Source organism: Carettochelys insculpta, chromosome 1 (genome assembly GCF_033958435.1).
Source record: "Carettochelys insculpta isolate YL-2023 chromosome 1, ASM3395843v1, whole genome shotgun sequence".
In the NCBI taxonomy this organism is placed as follows: domain Eukaryota; kingdom Metazoa; phylum Chordata; order Testudines; family Carettochelyidae; genus Carettochelys; species Carettochelys insculpta.
The window spans coordinates 240371013-240397067 of NC_134137.1; the positions used below are offsets into that span (position 1 = coordinate 240371013).

General features: G+C 50.9%; 1 protein-coding gene, 1 long non-coding RNA gene and 1 pseudogene across 4 annotated transcripts in view; 2 read left to right on the plus strand and 1 right to left on the minus strand.

Moving 5' to 3' along the window:
* Positions 1 to 14929, minus strand: part of LOC142017835 (uncharacterized) — a 30937-nt gene extending 16008 nt beyond the window's left edge. For 2 of the 3 annotated variants that reach the window (XR_012646604.1, XR_012646602.1), the window contains exon 1: positions 14743 to 14929. Coding sequence is in view for 1 of the 3 variants with exons in the window: in XM_075003140.1 (XP_074859241.1) it covers positions 12534 to 13526 (993 nt within the window). In the remaining 2 variants the exon portion in view is untranslated. Of the gene's footprint in view, positions 1 to 10685; positions 13541 to 14742 lie in introns of those variants that run through there. The other variant, XM_075003140.1, reaches the window with a different exon arrangement.
* A 248-nt stretch (positions 14930 to 15177) lies between these two features.
* LOC142017848 (uncharacterized) lies at positions 15178 to 17559 on the plus strand. Its single transcript, XR_012646605.1, has 3 exons — positions 15178 to 15673; positions 16880 to 17148; positions 17340 to 17559. It is a non-coding gene; the product is annotated as an uncharacterized LOC142017848 (long non-coding RNA).
* Positions 17560 to 22507: 4948 nt separating this feature from the next.
* Positions 22508 to 24727, plus strand: LOC142014695 (protein mono-ADP-ribosyltransferase TIPARP-like; annotated as a pseudogene).
* The last annotated feature ends 1328 nt before the right edge of the window (positions 24728 to 26055 follow it).

The window sequence follows — 26055 nt, forward strand, 5'->3', positions numbered from 1 at the left end:
CTCAAGAGACCAAATAATCAATGTCAGTCAGGTTTACTAATAGGGCACAGGAAAAAGGTTTAATATGTCCAAAGAGCAGTCATATGCTACAATGTTATGTTCACCTTCAGCAGAAGGTGTGTTCTCAAAGGTACATCCTGATCCCCATCTTTTTATGCCCTACTTGTTTACCAGTACAAGGTATTACCTACACCTCACCTACAGCAGGATTCAGTTAATCATTTTTTCTCTTTGTTTGTAGTACCACGGTGTCCCCCTTTATCTTTTGTTCTGAGCACACGTATTCCAGGTTATTATAGGGCATGAAGACACCTCATAGGCCTGTCTCAGGATAAATAGGTTGTGAGGGTGATTCCCTTTCTCTTGCTGTGAGGAAACAATTGTGTCCTGATACTGACAGGTTTCCCATCTACTTAAGCTAAAGCATACTTCAGTAATGCAAGGAGTTATGGGACACTTAGGATTATAGCAAAGGCCCTTGGTGGGCAGAATAGCCCAATGGTTGGCATCCATTCAGTCATGGGATAGTGATACTATTAGCCCATCTTCCTCTTCCAACTCCACCAGGCTCCAGCCTAGGGTCCTGGGAAATTCAGCAGCATTGACATCTGTATGGTTCAGTTACCCCCTCAAGACACTTCCTACCACAGCTCCCTCTATTTCTGGTCCCCAGTAAGAAAAAGGAAATCAAAACTTTAGTCCCAGGCAGGCTCAGCATACAATCCTGGTACTTCAGGGAGGTGCCTGGCAGAAACCTACAGGATAAATCTCTACTCCTTTCCTGCCTTCTGGGGTGGGCTGCTCTCTGTCTCCAATTGAAATATGCTATGCAGGGTAGGAAGGGTGGGGCTACCTGGGCTCAGGGCTGTCCTTTAACCCAGCGTGGGTTTTGTATACCCTGTCACACACTGTTATAATAATGCTTAATAACACATGCACTTAAATGTTTGGAATATATATTGTGGGTAATATCAGCCTGCTATATATGTACACTAGCCAACACATATAAGTCAACACACCTAACTTAGGCTGTGTGGATTGCAGTGTTGTTTCAGTAATTTTCAAGGTGCCAAAAAGTTAGATGTTACAATGCTAAGCATCACAATACCTCACCCCTTTATGGCTCTGGGTCCACCGGGTGCCAAGATATCAAGGGAGAAGGACAAACAATTAGAGGCACATTAAATAAAGCGCTGCTCACTCAGGAGCCAAAGGCTGGGATCCAGCAGACCTGTCACTTAATCACACCGGCCGGCAAGCCTGGAGAACTGCAGGCAGCCAGGCAGACTGCTGGGAGGCTAGCAAGCACCTATACAAGTTAATGCCATCTTGCATGAGCAAAGACAGCTAAATCCTGTTTTATCCTAGGAGTTAAGTTCTCAGGTAGGAAATCCACTCAGTCCCCCGATCAATTCACCAACTGCCAAGCACAATTGGACACAAATCCTAGGAGCCACATTACAGACACCACCTGCCACCTGCCCCCATATAAGCGATGAGACAAATCAAGCCTAACCTTAAAATCTGTTACTTCTCTGATAAGTATCTGCATTGGGCATTCAGATCAATCTTTACTCCCACTGCAAGCCCCTCTGACAAAGTATGGCATCCTTGAACAAATTAACTGAACACAAGGGAGCCGTAGGTTAAAATGAAGAAAGCTTTATTGTCTATGGCTCCAGCCATGCTAGAAGACTTGTGATCCACACCCGCTGATCTAGTAATTAAGTTAAAACAATCATTTGCACAAAGGGCTCCTGAACCCTATTAATCTTTTTGTTGCTACTTCAATGCAAATTATATATAATAACTCTTTAACTGGGGGCTTGTCCAGATGGGCATATTGAGCAGAATAGCTACTGTGGAATTAAACTATTCTGCTAGAGCTATTCCAGAATGGCTTCCTGTGCGGCTGCTCTATTCCAGAGTAAAAGTGGGCTTTGTATTTATTTAATTTCAAACCATAGTATAGGCAAGGACAGCCACACACTGAATGAGCTTTTTCACTTCAGTTTGTTACTTAATTGCTAGTCCTACAACTGTACTGCCACCTATTTCACTGCTGCCCTTACCTATCAGATTCTTCTTCTCAGTTCTCTAGCTCTCCTTCTGATGGCACTAAGTTAAGTATACTTCCCATGTATGTATTCTTTCTTCTGATTAATCTTCTCTCCTGAAACGTCAATCAACAGCTCTTCTTCCATCTTCCCTGCCAATGTATCTGTCTTTTTCTTTGTTTGTATTCAAACCATGGTATTCAAAAACAGATGGATGCTCTGACACCACAGCTATCATGTTCGTTTTGCTCTCAGTCACAAGGGCTGGATCTTATGCTCATTTCTTGTCTCTACCGGCTTAGTGTAGGATGAAATGTCAGTGATAAAACTGAGATGGAAATATAATGGTTGAGACCTACAGCTAAGCAAGCAAAAGTGGGGAGGCTATGGGAAGGCAGGGCAAATCCAGGCCCTGAGTCTGTATAAGCTACGCTGAGGGCTGAGCTGATTGAAGTCAGTGGACCTTTGTGCAGCACAAGGGTCCATCTGCATACACTAACTTGCAGCATGAGGACCTAAAACCTGTATATTCAGTTCTGTGTAAAATGCTGCCAGATCAGAATGCTGTCTTTTGCAGCCTTGTTGCATGGATCCAAAAGACTACTCCACAAAGCTATTAAAAATAAGGTCCAGAGGGGTTTTCCTCCAGGGCCTACAACAGGCAGAATGATTCACTTCTCTTTGCAACACCAAGGCTGCGTCTACACGTGCACGCTACTTCGAAGTAGCGGCAGTAACTTCGAAATAGCGCCTGTCACGTCTACACGTGTTGGGCGCTATTTCGAAGTTGAAATCGACGTTAGGCGGCGAGACGTCGAAGTCGCTAACCCCATGAGGGGATGGGAATAGCGCCCTACTTCGACGTTCAACATCGAAGTAGGGACGTGTAGACGATCCGCGTCCCGCAACATCGAAATAGCGGGGTCCTCCATGGCGGCCATCAGCTGGGGGGTTGAGAGATACTCTCTCTCCAGCCCTTGCGGGGCTCTGTGGTCACCGTGGGCAGCAGCCCTTAGCCCAGGGCTTCTGGCTGCTGCTGCTGCAGCTGGGGGTCCGTGCTGCATATACAGGGTCTGCAACTAGTTGTTGGCTCTGTGTATCTTGCACTGTTTAATGAAAGTGTGTCTGGGAGGGGCCCTTTAAGGGAGCGACTTGCTGTTGAGTCCGCCCCGTGACCCTGTCTGCAGCTGTGCCTGGCTCCCTTATTTCGATGTGTGCTACTTTGCCGTGTAGACGTTCCCTCGCTGTGCCTATTTCGATGTTGGGCTGAGCAATGTCGAAGTTGAACATCGACGTTGCCAGCCCTGGAGGACGTGTAGACGTTATTCATCGAAATAGCCTATTTCGATGTCGCAACATCGAAATAAGCTATTTCGATGTTGGGTGCACGTGTAGACGTAGCCCAAGACACTTCCCGCACAGTATGCCAGCAACAGAAGTATACTAGTCCCCAGATTCTGCAAGCTAGGTGGCTTTTCCTTCTCCCAAGCTGCCAGCCACAGGGACAGACTGAAGGTATGAACCTCTGGGTGGCCGTAGACAAGTCCTTTCACCACTTCCCTGTGCCTCCTCTGTAAAATGAGAATGATGACACTGCCTTCCTTTGCGAAATGCTTTGAGAACTACTGAGGACTGCTGTTAAAGACCCAGGCATTTTGTTATTGCAGGCGCACATAGGCACTTAGTGCGATTTTCAAAAATGTCTAGGCATATAACTTAGCCTAGTGGATGCAGCATCTCACTCTAGATACCTGGATTCTATTTCTAGCTCTTCTGCTGGTCCACTGGGTGACCTTGGGTAAGCCACTTGAATTGTTGTGAGCCTCAGTTTCACCATCTGTAAAACTGGGGTATTGATACTGACCTCCTTTCTAAAATGGAGTGCCATCTTACCATGGAGAGTGCTATATAAAAGTAAGGTGTTCTATTCCTTTGATTTCCCCACCACTCCCACTGAAATCAGTGGGAATCAGGCCCCTACCTACCTGCAACTTTAGGACCATAAATACAAGGCCAGATTTGGGGCAGACAACCCAAGCAACTGCTTGTGGGATGTTGGGTTCAGGTGTAGTTGTTATTGTTAGCAACAAAAGGGAAAACAGACTTTGTGAAATAAAATGTTTCAATTATTCCATATGAAGATTAACCTTAATGGAAAAAAATGTGTTTGTTTATATGTCCCATGAATAAATACAATATTACAGATCCTAGCATGCAAATATCATTTTCTATGACGCAGGTAAATCATGCATGGAAAATAAGGTATTCAGAAGAGTAAAAAATGGGAGTGGTGATGGTGCCACAGACACTTCTGCCCTGGAGCATTGTTTGGTCTAGGGCTGGCCCTGCTTTAAGACCTTTTGAAAATCTGCCCATGAACATTTACGCCTCTTTTGAGCGTTAGAAACGGAGGCATTCATTCATTCCCCTTTTTTCAGCTGAATTTCAGTATAATAATTAAAAAGTAAACTGAGAAATCCTGTTTAGTGCTAGTAGTGACTGTACTACTAGGGGGGTCAGGGAGCTGGCTCAGAGTCAGCAGCTGACACAGCTTGTAGCTGCCCCCACCCTTACTCCCCATTTACAGCGGCAGTGGGGAGAATGAGATTTAGCAATGGAGGGGAGTGAAGGAGAGAAAAGGGGCTCAGGAGTGTGGGCACCTCTCCAACCTGCAGGGAGCCAGCTCCAGCACACTTCTGCTTGTTTCCTGCCACCTCTCCAGCTTCTGAACTAAAAGGGCACCTGAGCAGGGTTCCCTCTAATTTTTTCCATCCCTGGGCAGAATAAATTATGTGCACCAAGGCACGTGAGGACGTGCTCCACCAATAGAAACGCATGCTGCCAGCCATGTGCTAAGCAGTGGGGTGGTGCCTGATTCTCTCCTGGGTGGCCACCCAAATGCTCAGGTTAGGGGGAACACTGGTCCTGAAAGGCACAACCCAGAGTGTAATTAGGGAATGGAGCTGGCCCCTAACTGTTCTGAGCTGAGGCAATGTACATTGGAATGAAAGGCTTGAGCAGGAGGAAGAAACTGTTGCATGGCAATATACCCATTTCACAGAGCAGGAAGGAACCTTCAGAGGTCATTGAGTCTAGTCCCCTGCCCTCACAGCAGGACTGATCACCATCTGGAGCTACTTGCCTTAGATGGCCCCCTCAAGGATTAAACTCACAACCCTGGAGTTAGTAGGCCAATGCTCAAACCAATGAGCTATCCCTCCCCTGAGGAAAGAAAAGGAGCTGAGCAGTGTCTCCCTTGGCAGAGAGCTCCTCAGTGGATGAACTGACTAGGGGTCATCAGCATCCTGGAGCATGTGCCCAGCATTAAGGCAGTAGTGAGAGACCCTAGGCCAGGAACAGAGGTGAGGCTTGGGAAGGATGTCCAGCGACATCAGTGTAAGCCTAGCTTTAGTGAATTGCGCAAGTTCACATGGCAAATCTGTGCACAACAAACATTACAAACAATTCTCCAAACTGCTAGGCCTATGCCTGATCCACAAGTCCCTACCTTGACTGTGGCTCCAACCCTCAGGTTCAGCTGAACTGCTTTGCACAGGCCCCAAAAGGGGAGGGGCAAAGGTGGCAATGGATCCCCTCTACATGCCTGTGATCCATGGGGCCAGTTTTGGCTGTTATAACTTGACCTGCTGCTCACAAACAGGGAAGAAATAGTAGGAGAAATAGAAGTGGGTGGAAACCTGGGCTGCAGCGACCAGGAGATCGTAGATTTCAGGATCCAGACAAAAAGAAGAAAGGTGAGCAGTAACATACAGACCCTTGATTTCAAAAGAGAAGAAGACTTCAACTCCCTGAGAGAACAGATGAGCAGGATCCCTTGGGAAATGAAGATGAAGGGGGAAAGAGTTCAAGAGAACTGGCAGTATTTTAAAGAAGTCTTACTGAAGGCACAGGAAGAAACCATCCCGTTGCATAGTAAGAAATGCAAACATGATAGGCAACCAGCTTGGTTTAACAGGGAAATCCTTAGTCAGCTTAAACTCAAAAAGGATGCATACAAGAAATGGAATTGTGGACAGTTGACTAAGGAGAAGTATAAAAATATGGCTGGCGAATGCTAGGGCGTAATCAGGAAAGTGAAAGCACAATTTGAACTGCATCTGGCAAGGGATGTGAAGGGTAACAAGAAAGGTTCCTACAGGCATGTTAACAATAAGTGGGTTATCAGAGAAGGTGTGGGGCTGTTACTGGATGAGAGAGAGGTAACCTAGTGACAGATGATGTACGAACAGCTGAAGTACTCAATGCTTTTTCTGTCTCAGTCTTCATGGACAAAGACAGCTCCCACACTACGGTGCTAGACAATGCAGTATGGGAAGGTGGGGGGCAGCCATCTGTGGGGAAAGAACAAGTTATGAGCTATCTAGAAAAACTAGACGTACACAAATCCATGGGTGTGGATTCGATGCACCCAAGGTTACTGAGGGAATTGGCAGATGTCATTGCCGAGCCTTTGGACATTATCTCTGAAGACTCTTGGAGATCGGCAGAGATCCTGGATGATTGGAAAAAGGCAAACATGGTGCCCATCTTTTAAAAAGGAAAGAAGGACAATCCAGGGAACTATAGGCCTGTCAGCCTTGCCTCAATCCCTGGGAAAATAATGGAGGGGATCCTCAAGGAATCCATTTTGGAGCACTTGGAAGCAGGGAAAGTGATCAAAAGTTGCCAACATGGATTCCCCGAGGACAAGTCCTGCTGATCAATCTGATCAGCTCCTATGATGAGGTAACAGGCTCTGTGGACATGGGGAAGTCAGTGGATGTGACATACCTTGATTTCAGCAAAGCTTTTGATACAGTCTCCCACAACAGTCTTGCCCATAAGTTAAGGAAGTACGGATTGGACCCATGGACTATAAGATGGACAGAAAGCTGGCTTGATGGTCGGGCCCAACGGGTAGTGGTCAATGGTGCAATATCTGGATGGCGGTCGTGCAGAGTGCCGCAAGGCTTGGTTCTGGGGCCGGTGTTGTTCAACATCTTTATTAATGACCTGGAAAAGCGACTGGATTGCACCCTCAGCAATTTTGTGGATGACACAAAACCAGCGGGAGAGGTAGATACATTGGAGGGTAGAGATAGGATTCAGAGTGACCTGGATAAATTGGAGGATTGGGCCAAAAGAAATCTGATGCGGTTCAAGAAGGAGAAGTGTAGAATTCTACACTTGAGACAGAAGAATCCCAAGCATTATTATAGGCTGAGGACCGACTGGCTCAGCAGCAATACACTGGAAAGGTACCTAGGGGTTATGGTGGATGAAAGGCTGGATATGTGGAAACAGTGTGCCCTTGTAGCCAAGAAACCTAATGGCATACTAGTGTGCATTAGGAGGAGCATTTCAAGCAGATCTAGAGAAGTGGTTGTTCCCCTTTATTCAGCACTGGTGAGGCCACATCTGGAATATTGTGTCCAGTTTTGGGCCCACCAGTATAAAAACAATGTGGATGTGCTGGAGTAGGTTCAGCGGAGGGCAACAAAAATGATTAAGGGGCTGGAGCACATGCCCTAAGAAGAGAGGCTGAGGGATTCGGGCTTGTTTAGTTCACAGAAGAGAAGACTGCGGGGTGATTTAATTGCAGCTTTCCACTTCCTCAAGGGGAGCTCTAAAGAGGATGGTGAGAAACTGTTCTCAGTGGTGTCAGAAAGCAGAACAAGGAGCAATGGTCTCAAGTTAAAGAGAGAGAGGTGTAGGTTGGATATTAGGAAAAACTACTTCACCAGGAAGGTGGTGAAACACTGGAATGTGTTGCCTAGAGAGGTGGTGGATTCTCCATCCCTTGAGGTTGTCAAGTCCCAGCTTGACAAGGTCCTGGCTGGGATGACTTAGTGGGGGTTGATCTTGCTTGAAGCGGGGGGCTGGACTGGATGACCTTCTGAGGTCCCTTCCAGGCCTATGATTGTATGATTCTATCATTCTGTGAACTGATGACTGCCTGCACTGGCCCATGGTGGTATAACATGTTCTGATAGTGTCATCACATGATCACAGCTCGTTATCCATGACAGGGGTGAAGAAGACCAGCCACACTGATTCTATGTCACCTGGAGATTCCTCTGTAGCAGGGGAATCTTCAGTTCACCTTTCAGTTGGCCTTTAATCTGTCCAGCTTTGCCTTGTTAAAATGCAGCAAATGGGCTGAATGAGGCCCTGGGATCTGGCCCTGCGTCTCAGTTTCCCTCATCTGAAAAATGATTTACAGAGGTACCCTGGAGTTTATCTAGCTCAGTTCAAAACTGGTATTTGCTTAACGGTCACTCATTGGCTTCAGGAGGTTGGTGGTAAGGCAGTTCCCAAACATGGCACACATGGGTACCAGTGGTCTGACCACTCCCATTACGTGTGTCAGAGCACCCAATGGGACGTGTGTGGGAGGAAGCCTCAACAGGAAGCATAGTTCAGTGCAGCAGCAGCATCCCCCACTAGTGCCAATGCAGTTTCTATAAATAACATACTGCTTCCAAGCAGTTGCAGAAGATGAAGAAAATGACAGATGAGAGGCTGACCAGCTCTGCATTTGTGGTCTCAGATGATGGGCCCTACGTGGTGTGCAAACACAGACTTGCCATGGGATGGCTAAAACCAATTTAGTGATGTACCCTGGTTCCACCCAATACATTGAGCTTGGTCAGGTCTCAGTGAGCTGTGCTTCCTACAGGACCAAGCGGGCAGGGGCAAAGGTGACTGTGAACCCCCTATACACACTTCAAATCCCTGGGGACAGTTTGGGTTGCTGTAACTGGAGACTGCCTGCACTGGCTCATGGGGATGTAGGAACGCCGTGGTCTAGTGGACTAGATCTGATGCAGAGAGTCAAGACTGTAACGTTAGGCAAATTACGTAATCATTCTTTATGTTCCCACAATTTAAAAAGGCCTCCCGATGCAAGCTCCCAATGCAAGCCACGGCAGCTCCAACTTGATCTCCGCTCCAACTCACGTTGTTATGCCACACTCATAACCACATCTGAGCACCTTCCAGCAGTGCATTAAACCATGTGATTTATATAAGTCCTGTGTTTGTTCCTCATCCTCTCCCCAGAGGGAGAAGAGTGTGCAGTGTCTTGTTTCAGTGTTGTTTGTGGGGTGATATTTTTGTTTTGTTTTTTTGCAGCCCCTGTAGATTTTGTGACAGCAGGGAAAACCCAGATTGCCCTGCCTCCATCACCCTCGGCCTTTCATTTCCATCTCTCCTCCATTCTGCCTTTCATATGCCCCTTACACGTGTCCTCTACTCATGGGGCAGGGGGTGGAGGAGAGGGACTCCTGCAGACGTAACACAGAACCTCCATGCATTGAGCATATTCCCCAGGTGCAGTTGATGGCCCTCTTTGGGCTAACCTAGTGGGTGCCAAGGGATAGCTATTAATCTGACTCCATGTGTACTGTTGGGGTGGGTTGCTTTGTTTGGAAGCACTACCCTCATTGATGGTTCCTGAGACCAAGCACAGAAAAATTCAACCTCAAATGAATTTACTGAAGTTATGAGCAACAAAGAGAAGTGGGCTCATAAGAGAAACTGCGCTTCAGCCATTGCTGTAGCATGCCCTGTCACACTTGCTATTCTAAGGAGGACTTGCAGAACAGATCACAAACCCCACCAGCTGCTAGGACTGTAGACACCACCCCTTCCACCCAGACAATAGTTCATCTCACCATACATTATTCCAGAATGAGATTACACCACTCGGCCACTCCTGTAGGTGGGTGAGTAGGTTGTTTCAGGCGCTGAGCTTTTATCTTAGATTCATAAAAAGAGATTAGATGAAACTGAAGACAAATCCTCAAAATTCCCATCATCTCCAGTTTTTTTTATTTTTGTTACATGGCAGCCATGCTAGACACGCCCTCCTCACTGTGAGATCACTCATTCATTTCCAAACCTGGTCCCTACTGGGACCATGAAATGAGGGAGTTCAAGATTTCATTTGAAGGGGTGGGGGGAAGGGAAAAAACAGAGTATTGGGAAGAGAGATTTTATTTCACAGACATTATTTTAATCCATTAATCTATCTATTCTGGGTACTTCCACAGTGCCTTGGTGTCACTGTGGTTACTGAGCACCAGCAGCACAACAGGAAGCTAAACTATTATAAAAAGCACCATTAAACTGACAGGAGGACCTGGGCACCTGGTGGGAACCAATACCTTGAGGTGGTGGGATGGCCAGAAGATTGGACAGATTCTATGGGAATTTCTGGTTAAGTGAGAAACCATTTACCAAGGTTTTTCTGATAATAACTAATTATGATCCAGAGAGAGGAGACACATGTAAGCTATTAGGGAGCAGACAGGCCGCATCCCATCTGCAAGGGCTGACTTATCCAGAAAACTGGGAGCAGGCTTTCCAGCTCTCAGTGATCACTTAGATTTACACAGAGCTCTCTGCTGCCTTCTGCTTGTGAGGCTCTGTGTCCCCAGTACAGATTAAACTCCTGCTGGTAGAGGAACATACACTGTACCTGCTATAGGAGCAAAGAAATGGCAGCACCTAGATCACCCTTTTTTCAGCTAGATGATCACAAACACTATGCGGAGGACAAGATGTGGGGAAGCTAATGATCGTAGCTGTGTGGCCATGAACAGGAGACACATATCCAGCGTGGGGCACAAAGGACATTCTAAAGACACTGATTACAGTAGTGAACAACCTTCGCTGAACCCTAAGACCACACTGAATCTGCAGACAAATTTAAATGTAAAGATTTTAATCAGAAATAAATGCACACCATTATTTTTAATTTATAGAGCACTGTTGACTGTATGCAGTACCTTACCAAGCTCATAGAAGGACAACATATGCTCTGAGGATTGAAGGGGAAGGAATTTTCAGTACAGAAAGTGCCAATGCTTTTCTGAGACCAAATGCTTGGTGTCAGCCTTTTCCTTTGCGCTGATCTCAAGCATTAGGAGTTGCTGGCTTGAGTCCATTAATTGACTGCAGTGTTTATTCAGATACACAACAGAAAAGTTCCATTCACAAATGTAAATGATTCCAAAGGAACTACCCCAAACAGCACACCCTGTCATTGAATTCTGGAGAGCTATGTAGCAGTCATTTACCAAAGTTCAGTATGTTGTCTTCTTAAAATTTGGATGTGAAAAGAATCATTCAACTTCAGCTGAACTTTGGATTAATCTTTGACTCTGCAAACTGAGAAGCATGTATGACCTTTGAAAGTATGTTGAGCAAACGAATCTCAGAGCTTCTGGATCCATCAGCATCGGACTGACTCTCAGAGTCAGATTTCTGGAGCATTTTTGGGAATTCAACCCCAAACCCCACTGGTCTGAAGTTGTCCGAGGAAAACACTTGCAATTGCAAGCAGAAGCATCAGATCCTCTGCAGCTTCAAACAAAGGCATCCACCCAATAAAGTCCCTCCACTTCCTTGAGCATCTGGAAGCAAAGGTTCTTGCTCCTCTAAGAGCTATGAGCAACCTCCCTGCTCTCCTCACAGTTTAACATTTCAAAATACATTAAAATACTATTTGTCATCTGTTGAAAGTCCAGAAGTGGCTTCAGGCTCTCAAATAATTCTGATCCCTCTTGGAGGGTGGGGCGTTCCACAGAGCTAGCTGCAGAATGAGCCTGTCACAGAGCTTTCTTGGCCAGCAATTGCTCAAAGTCTTGGACCTGCTTGGTAGTTTTAGCATGCACAGGAGTTCTTCATTCTCCTGCCCCGCACAGCTTCCATCGACTGTCACCAGCACTCTGCCTTTCTGGAGATATATTGAAGCCATGGAAACAATCACAGGAATAATAAGCACACCACAGAACTAATACTTCTGTTTCTAAATTTCAGGTTATCCAGCCACACTGGATAAACACATCAGCTTGATACTTTTACTAAAATAAATATCAGTAAAACAGTCAAATACATTACAATTTAAATATGTCATGGTGCATCCTCAGTGTTAGCACCCTAAATAGAGGAGCAGGGTATCTCTTGGAGTGGTTTCCTGCCTAGTTGCCTGAAGAGTGAGGCAGTTATTAGCACTACATTGGGTGGTGACATTCTGAAGTCGTTCTTCACAACAGGGAGGGCTACAAACAATACAGGTCTAGAGAGGAAAATTTAAATTCTGCACAATTGAGGGACCACCAACAGGCTGCAAGTCGTGTGCCAGAATCTTATACACTGTAGATATGACCCAGAGAAGAAAAGTACCACTTGGCATTTCTATCTTCACTTCAAATAAAAATCACTTCAAAAGTAACCAACACGAAAACAAGAAGGAAAACTGATTCTGTGTTATTTCATCACATGCCAGGTCTGAGATTGCAGGCTGACTCATGTCCCAGCAGACTGCTCCCATGCTCCCACCGCTCTGGGATCCCAAGCACTGCTGGTCACCCCAGGAATGTGTTCCACTCTCCACCAGCCCCACTGCTGTAGGTGTTTCATGTGCCTGCACAGCACCATGCTTGCCCAGGGGCTGAGCCCCGCTGCTCCCTACCACATGTGAACTCTCTGATGCGACACTAGGTACGAGTTGCGGCTGAAGCTCTTCCCACACTGAGCGCACTTGAAGGGTTTCTCCCCGGTGTGGGTCCTGCGGTGCCGGATCAGGGTGGAGTTGTCACTGAAGCTCGTCCCACATTCAGAGCACTTGTAGGGCTTCTCTCCGGTGTGTGTCCTGCGGTGCTGGACGAGGTGGGACCTCTGGCTGAAGCTCTTCCCACACTCAGGGCACATATAGGGCTTCTCTCCCGTGTGGGTGCGGCGGTGGATGATCAGCTTGGAGCTCTCGCTGAAGCATTTGTCGCAGTCCGTGCACTTGTAGGGCTTCTCGCCCGTGTGCAGCCGCTGATGTGCAATGAGGTTGGAGCTGTCACTGAAGCACTTCCCGCATTCGGGGCATTTGTAGGGCTTCTCCCCCGTGTGGAAGTTGGCGTGTCTGATGAGCCCTGAGTTCTGGTAGAAGTTCCTCCCGCATTTTGCACACACGTAGGGCCGTTCTCCAGTGTGGTTCCTTTGGTGCTGCACGAGGTGCGTGCTCTGGCTGAAGCTCTTCCCACAGTCCTTGCATTGGTAGGGTCTCTCCCCGGTGTGGATTCTCTGGTGCTGGATAAGGTGGGAGCGCCGGCTGAAGCTTTTCCCACACTCGGTACACACGTAGGGTTTCTCGCCGGTGTGGATCCGCTGATGGCGGATGAGGTCCGAGCTCCGGTTGAAGCTCTGCCCGCATTCAATACAGATGTAGGGCTTCTCACCCAGGAGAGTATTTTGGTGAACAACGGTGTCTTTGCGTTTCCTGAAGCCTCTTTCACAACGAGTGGGTTTCGCCTGTCTCTCGTCGGGAGAGTTTAGCTCCTGCCTCTCACAGATTTTGTCCTGGACAGAACTCGGAAAAGCTTCCCTTATGAAAAAGTCTGACAATGTCCCAGGAGCTTCCACAGGTGTGGGACTTTCCAGCTGAGGGTACTCCTCCTCATTTTCATTCATGTTCCCATCACCTGCTGGAACAGAATGAGAACCCAGAGATACAGCGCCCCCTGCTGTGCCAATCCTGGGCTCTCCCTCTCTTCAGTGCTCTGCCAAACCATATCATTTCTGGCCTATGTCTCCCCAGCTATTCCTATGGACTCAGAGCTCTGGTACCACACACGCCTCCGTCCTGATCTGCAGCTGTGACAGCCCTGCTCTCTCTCCCACCCTCACAAATCTCCCCCAGTAGCCCATACCCTCAGGGGATTCTGTTCTGAGTTACACCAGCATCATTCCAGTGATTTACTCTGGGTTGCTCTGGATTTACAGTGGTGTAAGTGACAGAAGAGTCAGCTTTATGAAGCAGACCCCTTGACTGCAAATAATGCGGTTCAGTAGCTCCACTGGAAGCAGCCATCCCTGTCATTCCTTATCTCCTGTTCCAAAAAGAATGGGAAAGAATTCCCTTCATGGACACTGCCCAACAGAGCCCCCTGCCCCACACCCGGCATTCATAAATCCCAATTCATCCCTATCTGGTATCATGGGATGTGTTCGGTCCCTTTGCCACCCTGTCACTGGCACTAACCCTGGCCCATAAAGACTTTAGATGAGGGAAGTGGGGGAGAAGAATAGTGAAGGCAAAAAATGGGAGGGAGATGAGGGTAGGGAAAGGAGACAGAGGGGAATAAAAAGAGCAGGAGGGAACTGAGCAGATGCAAATAAAGCGGGAGGAGGCACAGGAAAAAGCAGCGGGGTCTGAACCTTGGGATTCTCACATCAGTGCTCCTAAACCAACGTGACACAAGCGAGGTGAGCAGTGAGGTGGAGGAAAGGCCGCCTGCTGGGAGGTGGACCAACCAACCAGCAGTCAGCCCTCTCCCTTGCCTCCCCACTTACATCGCTCCCCTCCCAGGCAACTGACAGCACCGGAGGCAAGAACAAATCCCCCACGGGCCCGCAGGCCACCCACGTGCCTTTAGAGACCCCCACCCTGGGTGTAAGTGGCAGGGGCCGCTGCAGGGCTGCAGCCACACGCCCCCCCGGGGGCTGCCTCCCCGCTGGCGGGTTTATTTTCCTTTTCTTTTCTCAGGCACAGCCCAGCCTCCGATCCCCTCTCTGCGGCAGCCCGGCCTGACAGGCGGCAATTTCGCGCCTCTCAGCTGTTGTCTTCTCCCCGCCCTCCCCTGGAGCTGCGCTTCCACCCTCTCCCCCTCGCCGGTCCCTGACTCACCTCTGCCCCCGGCAGCAGAGAGGTGTGTGTGATCCCCTGATGCTCCCGGGCAAGGGCGGGGGAGGGCTCATTGGCGACACGGATTCAAGCGCTTCGGCCACTAGCTGCACCCCCGGCACCAGGGATCAGAGCACGGGCTGCGGGGTAGGGGGCTGCTGGGAGAATAGGAAGTCCCTTATTTCTGAAGTCCGCCAAGCAGCTACATCCCCGCCCCTCCTCTCCCCTCTGCCCATACACGCTTCCTGCTTCTCGGCAGCGCACGGGCGAGTGGCTGCTCTATGGTGGTAACCCTTGCATCCCCAGAGAGGCGAGCAGAGCGGCCAGCCCAGCGGCAGGAGACAGGCGGAGCTGTGGAGGCTGCAGAGATTGTGAAGGAGGAGCACGTTTGCTTGCTGGGGTTTGATCGCTGCGGCGGGGGGGGGGGGGGGACGACCGACACCCACCATTTGTGTGTGAGGTCAGGACACCCAACAGATGCATCCCGAAAATGCCAGGGGAGTGGCGAGCTGTCTGCTGGCCTCCCTTTCATGTCCCACCTCTGCCTCCCTGGGCACTGGCTGGGGGTGCGGAGGGCTACTGCACCAAATTGTAAACCCTCTGTGCAACAGAAGCTGCTTCTACCCTGGACAGGGTGTGGCAGCAGACCCGGTTCGAGCAGGTTTGCCCCTGGACATCCTTCCCAAGCCTTGCCTTTACTCCTGCCCTAGGGTCTCTGACCATCTCTCTCTGCAGCCTTTATACTAGGTGCGTGCTCCTGGAAGCTGCTCTCCCTTAGCGAGGCTGTCAACTGAGAAGCTCTCTGCCAAGGGACACACTGCTCAGCTCTTTTCCAGCTCTGGAGGAGGGCTATCTCAGTGGTTTGAGCATTGATCTGGCAAACCCAGGGTTGTGATGTCAGCCCTTGAGGGGGCCATCTGCGGATCCAGGGCAAGTAGATCAAAATGGTGCTAGGTCCAGCTGTGAAGGCAGGGGCCTAGAGTCAGTGACCTCTGAAGGGTTCCTTCCAGCTCTGTGAGATAGGTATATCTCCATGTAACAACTTCTTCCTCCTGCCCAAGCCTCTCATTCCGATTCCATTGCCTCAGCTCAGAACAGTCAGGCACCAGCTCCATTCCTTTACACTTCAGAGCTTTCAGGACCAGGGTTCCCCCTAACCTGAGCTTTTGGGTGGCCACCCAGGACAGAATCAGGCACCACCCCACTGCTTAGCACATGGCTGGCAGCATGCATTTCTATTGGTGGAGCACGTCCTCACGTGCCTTGGTGCACATAATTTATTCTGCCCAGGGATGGAAAAAATTAGAGGGAACCCTGCTCAGGTGCCCTTTTAGTCCAGAAGCTGGAGAGGTGGCAGGAAACAAGCAGAAGTGTGCTGGAGCTGGCTCCCTGCAGGTTGGAGAGGTGCCCACACTCCTGAGCCCCTTTTCTCTCCTTCACTCCCCTCCATTGCTAAATCTCATTCTCCCCACTGCCGCTGTAAATGGGGAGTAAGGGTGGGGGCAGGTACAAGCTGTGTCAGCTGCTGACTCTGAGCCAGCTCCCTGTCCCACCGTCTGTTCCTCCTCACAAGTTGCTGTTTGCCATTTTGCCCAGGTGGCATGTGGCACAGCTAAGGCTAGGCCTGTACTAGACGTAGAAGTCGACCGCAGATACACGATTTTAGGTACGCCAGTTGTGTCACTAAAATCAACATATCTACACTCAGCTCACTTGTCTGTCTTGACAGGGGAAGGTCAACAGGAGCATTTCTCCCTTTGATCTTTCTTTATGCCTCACTTGTCATGAGCCGTGTCTACACGTGCACACTACTTCGAAGTAGCAGCACTAACTTCGAAATAGCGCCCGTCACGGCTACACGTGTCGGGCGCTATTTCGAAGTTAACATCGACGTTAGGCGGCGAGACGTCAAAGCCGCTAACCCCATGAGGGGGTGGGAATAGCACCCTACTTCGACGTTCAACGTTGAAGTAGGGACCGTGTAGTCGTTGCACATCCCGCAACTTCGAAATAGCGGGGTCCTCCATGGCGGCCATCAGCTGAGGGGTTGAGAGACGCTCTCTCCAGCCCCTCAGCTCAATGGTGGCCGCATGGAGCGGCCCCTTAAAGGTCGCCGCCCCCTCCCTTTCTGTGCAGGAAGCTGAGAGCGCGTGCAGGCAGCAGCAATAACACGCGGCTAGCCTACACACTCCTCCACAGCCACCGAGACCCCCAAAGGACCTCATGGCCGCCCGACAGCCCCCCCAGCACCCTGAGGGAGCCCCCCAGCGCCCTGAGGGAACCTCCCCGAAAGGGAGCCAGGGTAGCCAGGGCAGGAGCCAGGCCGGGAAGCAGCAGCGGGGCCCCTCCTGGACGGAGGCCGAGCTTCGTGACCTGCTGGGGCTCTGGAGCGAGGAGGAGGTGCTCCAGGTAATGGGGAGCAAAAGGCGGAATGCAGATGCATTCGCTCGGCTGGCCGAGGGCCTGGCCGCCCGGGGTCACCCTGCCTGCACTCCGGACCATGTCCAGAGTAAAGTCAAGGAGCTGCGGCAGGGTTACGCCAGGGCCCGGGATGCGGCCGGCCGATCTGGGGCCGCCCCCGTCACTTGCCCCTTTTACAGGGAGCTCAGGGACATCCTGGGCCCCCGGCACACCTCCTCCCCTCCGGCCACGCTTGACACCTCGGCTGAGGAGCCCCAGCAGGCCTGGGAGCCGGAGTCTGCCCCAGCGGCAAGCCCCGCACACCAGGGGCCCCCCCTGCAGCCCACCCCTGGGGCACCGGAGCAGGAGGAGGGGGACTCCTCCTCCACAGAGACGGGGCTCCAGATCCTCCTCCTGCCATCGAGGAGCAGCAGCCGGATGTCCACCCCCCGGGTGTCCCCTGACCATGGGAGTGGACCTACAGGTATGTACCGCCCCGGTGTACACCCCCGGGGTTGAGGGGCGGGGGTAATAGATATGTGGCCAGGGCCCTCCACATGCCCAGATGGCCATGGCCCCAAGGACAGCAGTGGCATGTCCCTCACAGGAGTGCATCAGCCCCTGCACCCCCCAGCACGACAGTGCCATGCCCCATCCCCGGGGCAGAGGGGAGCGGAACCTCTAGGGTCCCCGGGGAGGAGGGGGTGGGACACCCAGCAGCAGCAGCAGCCGCAGCAGCATGTGATGGAGTGGGGGGAGTGCAAATGCGAGACTCAGGCTAGATATGAGCAACAAGCTGAATAGCTCCCAGGGGCAAAGGATGATCCTGGGGCTACAACTGGCAGGTTACACCTCTGCCCTGAACAAAGAGGAGGGAGGAGCCAAGCTGGGTTTGAATCGGGGGCCGCAGTTAGAGGCTAGGGGAAGGGAGAACTGGAAGGCAGCCAGCCTGAGGAGGGGGAAAGCTACACCCCAGAGGGGCACCCCTCAGGGCCTTCTCCCCAGGACGGGTTGGAAGGACTGTCTCTGACTGCTGTACTGTCACTTCTGTGAGAAACTGGGCATCTGTTGCCTAATAAACCTCTCCTGTCAGACCCTGCTGAGTGAAGTGAGAGTCACTCCCGCCAGGGGACGGGGTGCAGTGCAGGGGGACCCTTGAACCCCATCACAGCAGCATCTCCCGGGGACGGGGATGGGGAACCTGCAGCACAGGGGTGGGGGGACAAGGGCCACGGCTCGGGGCCCACACTAACGGCTGTCTCCACTCTGCTTCCCCCCCTCCTGTGTTCCGCAGCTGCACCATCGGAAGGACCGGAGAGCGCCGGTGAGGCTTCAGTGGTCCCGGAATCCCCTCCAGGGCCATCACTCCAGGCCAGCCCCTCGGCGGAGGACCGACTGGCCCCACAGCGGGCAAGACGGCAGACCCAGCAGCAGCTGCCGGCGACGGACCCCCAGCTGCTGGCCCTCCAACGCCGGCAGGTGGAGGTCGCGGAGCAGCGGCTGCGGGTGGAGCAATGCCACCTCCACCTCCAGGAGCGGGTGCTGGCCTTGCGCCAAGAGGCATGGGGGGCCAACATGGAGACCTTTAACCGCATAGCGGATTACCTAGCCCCCCATGCCGCGCCGGCTGCCGCTGCGCCCACCCTGCATGCTCCACCCGCCGCACCACCCGCTGCTCCTGTCGTCGCTGCACCGTCCGCCATCGCCCCGCCACCCTCCACCGAGGGCTGTTCCGCCGAGGGAGACCTGGGGCCAGCTGACACTTGCTGGCCGTATCTACCGGTCTGCCCAGCCCCCAGCCAGCCCCGGACAGGGCTGCGGCCGAGGCGGGGCTCCCGGCCGCCCACCCCCAGTGCTGGACTATAGGGGTGTGGGGCCCAGGACGTGGCCCCCCCCGTATATATTCCCCCCACTGTTTTGTTGTTTGGCCTTGTATATAGCTTGTATTTATTTATTTGTGACCCCCGTTTGCACAGTCTGATCCTTCCCCCCCATGTAAATAGTTCTCCCCTTCCTTGTTATCCCTGGTTTTTTTTGTTAATATATACATACACATTTCATATTTAAGTTAGTTAGAAGTTCCTATATATAGTATTAGTTAGAACAGAGTTCAAAGTAAACAAGTTTGATTTCACAAACAAGTGTCTGTTTTTATTTGTCCAGGAAAAGTGGGGTGTGTGTGCTGTTGGGTGCTCCGTGGTGTGGGCATAGGGGCAGGGAGTGTTGTGGAGGATGAGGGGGGGCAGTGGGGGGCCTGGCAGCGTTCACCCCACGGCCTCATCGAAGTGGGCCCGCAGGGCCTCCCGGACCTGGCTGCCTTCGGGGTCCACCTGGCGACTGCGGGCAGCGGGTGGCTGCACATCAGCCCTGCTGGCCTCCACAGCCCAGCCCTGAAAGAAGGCCTCCCCCTTGCTCTCCACCAGATTGTGTAGGGCGCTCCACGTACCCACAATCTGGGGGATGTTGGTGGGGCCCGCATCCAGGCGGGTGAGGAGACATCTCCAGCACCCTTTGAGCTGGCCAAATGAGCGCTCCACCACCTGGTGCGCATGGTTCAGGCGCTGGTTGAAGTGCTCCTGGCTGACAGACAGATGGCCTGTGTACGGGTGCATGAGCCAGGGCCGGAGGGGGTATGCCGCATCTGTGATGACACAGAGGGGCATGGTGGTGTCCCCCACAGAGATCTCCCGCTGGGGGATGTAGGTCCCCGCCTCCAGCCGGCGGCACAGGCCCAAGTTCCGGAAAACCCGGGCGTCGTGGGTGCTGCCAGGCCAGCCCACATAAATGTCCTGGAAACGGCCCCGGCTGTCCACCAAGGCCTGGAGGACCACTGAGTGGTAGCCCTTCCGGTTGATGTACTGTCCTCCACTGTGCTCCGGGGCATGGATGGGGATGTGAGTCCCATCCAGAGCCCCGAAGCAAATGGGGAAGCCCAGGGTAGCAAAGCCCGTGATGGTGGCATCTGGGTCCCCCAGCCTCATGAGACTGTGGAGGAGCAGGGCGTTGATGGCGCGGATGACCTGCAGGGGAAGCACCAATGAGGGGTGTGCAGGGTGTGTGTGGCCCTCCCCTGCCCGGGCCCCCCTGCCCTGCCAGGGCTGCCTCCCCCCTCTCCCCCCGTGCGTCCTCTTACCTCCATGAGGACAGCCCCGACGGTGGCCTTGCCGACACCAAACTGCTGTCCCACGAACCGGTAGCTGTCTGGAGTGGCCAGCTTCCAGACAGCGATGCCGACCCGTTTCTCCACAGGGAGGGCACGCCGCATGGCAGTGTCCTGGTGCCTGAGTGCGGGGGTGAGCCACTGGCATAGCTCCATAAATGTCTGCAGGCTCATCCGAAAGTTCCTGAGCCAGCGGTCGTCGTCCCACTCCCCAAGCACCGGCCGCTCCCACCAGTCGGTGCTGATGGGGTAGCTCCACAGCCGCCGGCGTATGAGGCGGCGGGGGGGGTCGGGATGCTGCAGGGTTGGGGGTTGCATCCTCCTCCCCTGCGGGCATCTCCTCCTCTGTGGCAAGGAGGTGCTCAGCTGCCTCCTGCATGGCACAGAGCAGGGCAAGCACTGATCCTGCAGGGGCGGCTGGGTGGACCTCTGGCTGCTGCTGCTGCTGGGGGTCCATGCCTGCGTCGCCCGGGGTCTGTGTGCCTATGGCTCTGCAGACCGCGTGCTGTGCAGGCTGTGTGTGTCTGGGAGGGGCCCTTTAAGGGAGTGGCTAGCTGTTGCCCCGGAAGCGCTAGTCCGCCCTGTGACCCTGTCTGCAGCTGTGCCTGGCACCCTTATTTCGATGTGTGCTACTTTGGCGTGTAGACGTTCCCTCGCAGCGCCTATTTCGATGTGGTGCTGCGCAACGTCGACGTTGAACATCGACGTTGCCAGCCCTGGAGGACGTGTAGACACATCGAAATAGGCTACTTCGATGTAGGCTTCACGTGTAGACGTAGCTATGAGGAGCACAGGGGTTGACTTTGACCCCTGAGAGCTCAATTTTGTGCACTCATGAGATCAAACCCTGGAAGATCGACCCTGAGCAGGTCGGGCTTCTGCAGCTTAGCCCTAGATGTCCTGATTTTATAGGGACAGTTCTGATATACCATTCTCTTACCTAGGTGCCTGTTACCTCCCACATCCTGTCCCAGTTTGTCATACTTGCTCTCTGGTCACCCTAGGCACCATAACCTGTGGTACTAGCTGCTGGGACTGAAGCCCAACACCTGAAGCTCAGACTCCCAATACCACCATCTAATGGCTGAAATCAGAATTTCAGCCTCTGTTACAGCTCCGCGAGAAATCCTGAACTGTCAGGAGCTCCTCTTAAGTCTGTGGATGAGCGAGTAATCCCTAAACGTCATGGTCTGATGGAAATATTAGAGTTGGCAACTCTGCTATCCTGTCTCCCTCCCCCACCCCACCCAGTTTCCTGCCCCATTCTCATTCTCCCCACATGCTGTTTCCCATGTATTCCCCACACGTCTCCCACCTGTCTCCATATTCCCTGCCCCTTTTCATCATTATCTGCGATGCTCGTATCTCATTCTCTGCCACAACACTCTGATGTGCCCCTCTGTTTCCCTCTTGCGATTCAGCAATCTCCTTCCCACACCCCTCCCTACTTCCCTATTGCCTTAATCCCTGTCTACCTCCTACATTGCCTTTCACACACAGGCTACATCTATACTACACAGATCTTTCCAAAGAAGCCCTTCTGGAAGATCTCTTCTGAAAGAACTTTCGAAAGCGTGTGTCCACACACACAGAAGCAGATGAAAAGAGTGATCTGCTCTCTTGAAAGAGAGTGTCCGCACGGTGCCCGCTCTTCCGAAAGAACGGCCAGGGGTTGAAACATCAGGTGCCACGAGGACTGCTCTTTCGAAAGAAGGGCCCTGAGGAGCATCTACACATGTTTTCCTTCAAAAGAAGATGTTCTTCCTGGAACAGGAGTGGAAGAGCACTTTCAAAACAAGCACCTCATTCTTATGATCTGATTTTGAAAGAACACTTTTTGTATCTAGACGCTACGCTGGATGTTTTGAAAGAGCCCCTTCTTTTGAAAAATATTTTGAAGAACTTGTTAGTGTAGATGCGGCCCTATTGTCCTTCTGCACACTATGAGCAGTTCATCTTCCCCCGCACCCCACACTTTCCTATCCCCCAGTCTTCCTCTTATAGCCCATATTCCCATCCTGCATCCTTCCGCAACACACATTTCTCTGTCTTACCTGTAGAGATTACCGAGACCCATCACAAGCCTGTATTTTCTGTTGACACCAAGTCTTATCTTCTTTCTTTCACACTACACCCTCACTCTGCCAAGAACTAAAATTCTTCAGTCTATCTAAAATAATTGAGCTCCACATAGCTGCATCTGGAGAAATGCAATGGCTTGTGACATACAGAAAGTTAGATCAGATAGGGTCAGTCAAGAAATGGCTTGTGAGCTGAATCCGGCCTGCCAAGCCTTTAATCTGGCCTGCAGCCTGCCCCTGTGCACAGATTAGCATTGCTCAAAGCAGCTGCTGCTCTCTGTGGCTCTCTGCACTGTGTGGGGGAGGAGAAGAGAGGGCAGAGGCTTCACATACTCCCCCGTCACCCCCAGCAAAATCTCTCGGCTCACACTGGCTGATTTGAAGATGTTTGTGCAATGTAAGGTGAAACAGAGATACATTTACCACATCCAGTGCCAGCCTTCCTGTCGATCACGCCTCAGCATGGTGCCATATCTGCAGAGTGTGACTCTACAGGCAAAATGCTCCTATGGGCATTTGAACAGCTTGTGGAAAAATTAATTTTCTCCCTCTGTTGCCTCCTTAGGTCAATCCCAAGTAAAGCCAGTCCAGCCTCCTGACCTACTCATGGTATCCTTGGAGAAGATCCCAGGGATGCTTACTATGGTCCATACCCCACTGCTTAGAATCCAAAGCCAACTGTTGATCAGGCTTGCCTGCTAATGGAGATGGCACCATCAGAAGCTGCGTACCACTCAATTTATGGTCTCTTCCAGAGAATTAAGTCCTGACGCTGGCAAGTTACTAGATCTGGAACAAACATCTCCGACAAAGATATACCAAGTAAAAAGACTAAGGGTATTGCTAGAGGGGGGCCTGAGATGAGTTTTGGAGCAGGAATCGCAGTACAATTGCCCAGGGTTAAGCATCTTAGCACCCTCAGAGCCTGGGAAAATGAATGTGGAGCTACATACAGGGGCAGGGATTGTAAACGCCAGCACCATCAGAGGATAGGAGTGTGATTCCTATTGCTAGCACTCCAGAACCCATTGTGTTAATAGAGTCTCAGCCTCCTAGATATTTACGTGGTCCCCATCATCACAGTATTTGAGCACCTCAATATTTTTAATGTATTTATCCTCATAACACCCCTGTGAGGCAGCCAAGTCCTGTTATTCACGTTTTATAGAAGGGGAACTGAGGCCCTGCTCCATGAACGTGTTTAGGCTCGTAGCTTCCATGGATTTCAGTAGAAGACAGGTGTCCAAATACCTTCACGAAGCTTGGCCTAAGTGACTTCTCCAACATCCCACAGGAGGCGTGTGGCACAGCAAGTATGGTCTGAGACCAGCACCTTAAGCACTGGATCATCTTTCCTTTTTCATGAATAGGAATAGGAATACTGTTATTGGTCCTCTAGTCTTTGCTTCCTGCCATGCTCAGAGACTGACAGCAAAAGTCTAACTACTATTGCTCTGAATTGTGTGTCCCAGTGCACTAAAGCAAACATACCTGCTTGTTAATAGGCATTGCTTTGTGCATCAGTTGGTTGCTTCATGTACACCAGAATGTGTTAATTGGGTGAATTCTAATGACGGTGTTGGTACAAATTGTACATATGGATTTGGTAGGTGAACAGTTGGGCCTTATTGAATGGCACACTCATCTTCAGGTGTCCATGGTTGCATGTATCCACCCATGGTGGCTTAATTAATGTGTTAGTGTGTTGGGTTTTGTGTGTAGATGTCACCTGCGTGCTCCTGAGCTCTCCGTTGGAGAGCCAGAGACTGACCCTAGCTTCATGGAATTTAAGATTGTGCTATTTATCTTTTGCATAAGAACTGAGGGATGGGTGGGAGGGATTAGTTTTCATGTGGACCTTCAGGACAAAGACTCTAACCTTTTTTCTATTTCACCTTTACTCCCAATTCAGCCAGAAGAAATTCATGAGTTGGGGAAGAACAAAGCTTGAAAAACAACATCTGAAGAAGCACCTTTGCTTTGGAACCTCAGCGAGAAACATGGAGCCCATCTGCAACACAAACTTCAAACAATTCCTCCCAGAAGATAACATCTGTATATTCGGCCAAGGCATTTATTTCTCATTGAGAGTAGGCTATTCAAACAGATACTCTCATGCAAATCAAGGTTGGATATTCCTGGCCCAGGTTTTGGAGGGCAAGACTGTGGCTGGGAGACCACATTACCACTGGCCTCCAGAACAGGAGCCTGGTTGGCAACTCTATGACTCTTGTCAAAAGTGTGAGCAAGCCCCAGCTGTAGGTGATCTTGGAGAACTTCCAGTGCCTGCCCCTACTTTCTTATCTACTACAAGCTTCTCTCTGGCCCTGTGGTGCTGTACAGCTGATAGCACAAGGATCAGGAGCTTTTCTGTTCTCTCTGAATCATCCACATAATGACTTCTCCCATCAGAGCATGAAGAGGGTTGATGTGAGGCCTTCACATTTCTTTGACCCTGTGTTCCTTGCAAAGGAATATACAAATTGCTCCTGGGCTGAGAGTGCTGGCTGCAAGAACACGCTGGGTTGGATTTTCAAAAGTGCCTAAGACACCCAGCTCCCAGTGAATTAAAATTAGAATTTGGCACCTGATTCCCACTCACATTCAACAGGAGTTGGATACCAAGCTCTTAGAATGGGGTTTTCAGTATATGGAAAAAACATACCCAACTAACTTCCACCACATTCCTCCACCACCTTCTTGTATTCTCACTGGTCAGCCCCTCTGTGCTTTCCCACAGTCTACATTTATGCATCTCTGACTTTTCCCTTCCTTTCTCTAAAAACGTGCCTCCCTCTGTCAACAATGACTGCTATTCATTGCAGCCAGCTCTTAATATAAATGTTGTGGAGGGGTGGGATTGCTAGATTTTCTTGTATTAAATACTTGTTTAAATTATTGCTACTATAATGACTTTATTTGTTGGCAAGAGGATTTCCTAAATTATTATAACTGGAGAACTGTTAATAGTTAATGTATAAAGCGTGTGTGTGTGTGTAAATTAACTTCTGGTGTATCTGATGTGGGGGGATCCACAGTGTTAGGCTGTCAGGGTTTTTAGTGGGTCAGGACTTGCTGGAGGCAAAAGTGTCTCACACCATCCTCCTTGCTGCTGTAAAACCTTTATGATTCTCCTGCATTGACTCCTCCCTCCTGATCCATAAAACCTCTAGAAAGCAGCTGGTTTCAAGAGTCTCTTCAAGCAATGTTTGGTGTTAAGTGCCTATGCTGTTTAGCTAGCTCCTGGGGGAAGGTAGAACTTTCTGGCTTTTTGTGGGGTCTCCTCTTTGCCACTTCATCAAAGTAGTCTCCCTCTAGAGTTTATTCATTCAGTCCCAGGGCCAGATTCTAATACCCTTTACCCATGGTATGAACCTTAGGCCTTGTCACCACTATGTGGTGGATTGATGAGGCAGTGATTGACCCACTGCTCATCAATTCATTGCATCTACTTTAGACATGATAAATCAGTCTTCAAGCTTGCTCCCGTTCACACCTGTACTCCACCAAAATGGGAAGAGTAGCCAGCATCCGCAGGAGAGCAGCCCCCTCAACCTTACTGCATGCAAGACGCTGCAGTATGTTGACTTCAGCTACACAAATAGCGCATCTCATCAATGGTGAAGGTAAGTGTAGACAAGGCCTTATTTTATCACTTCAGTGGGATTAATTATG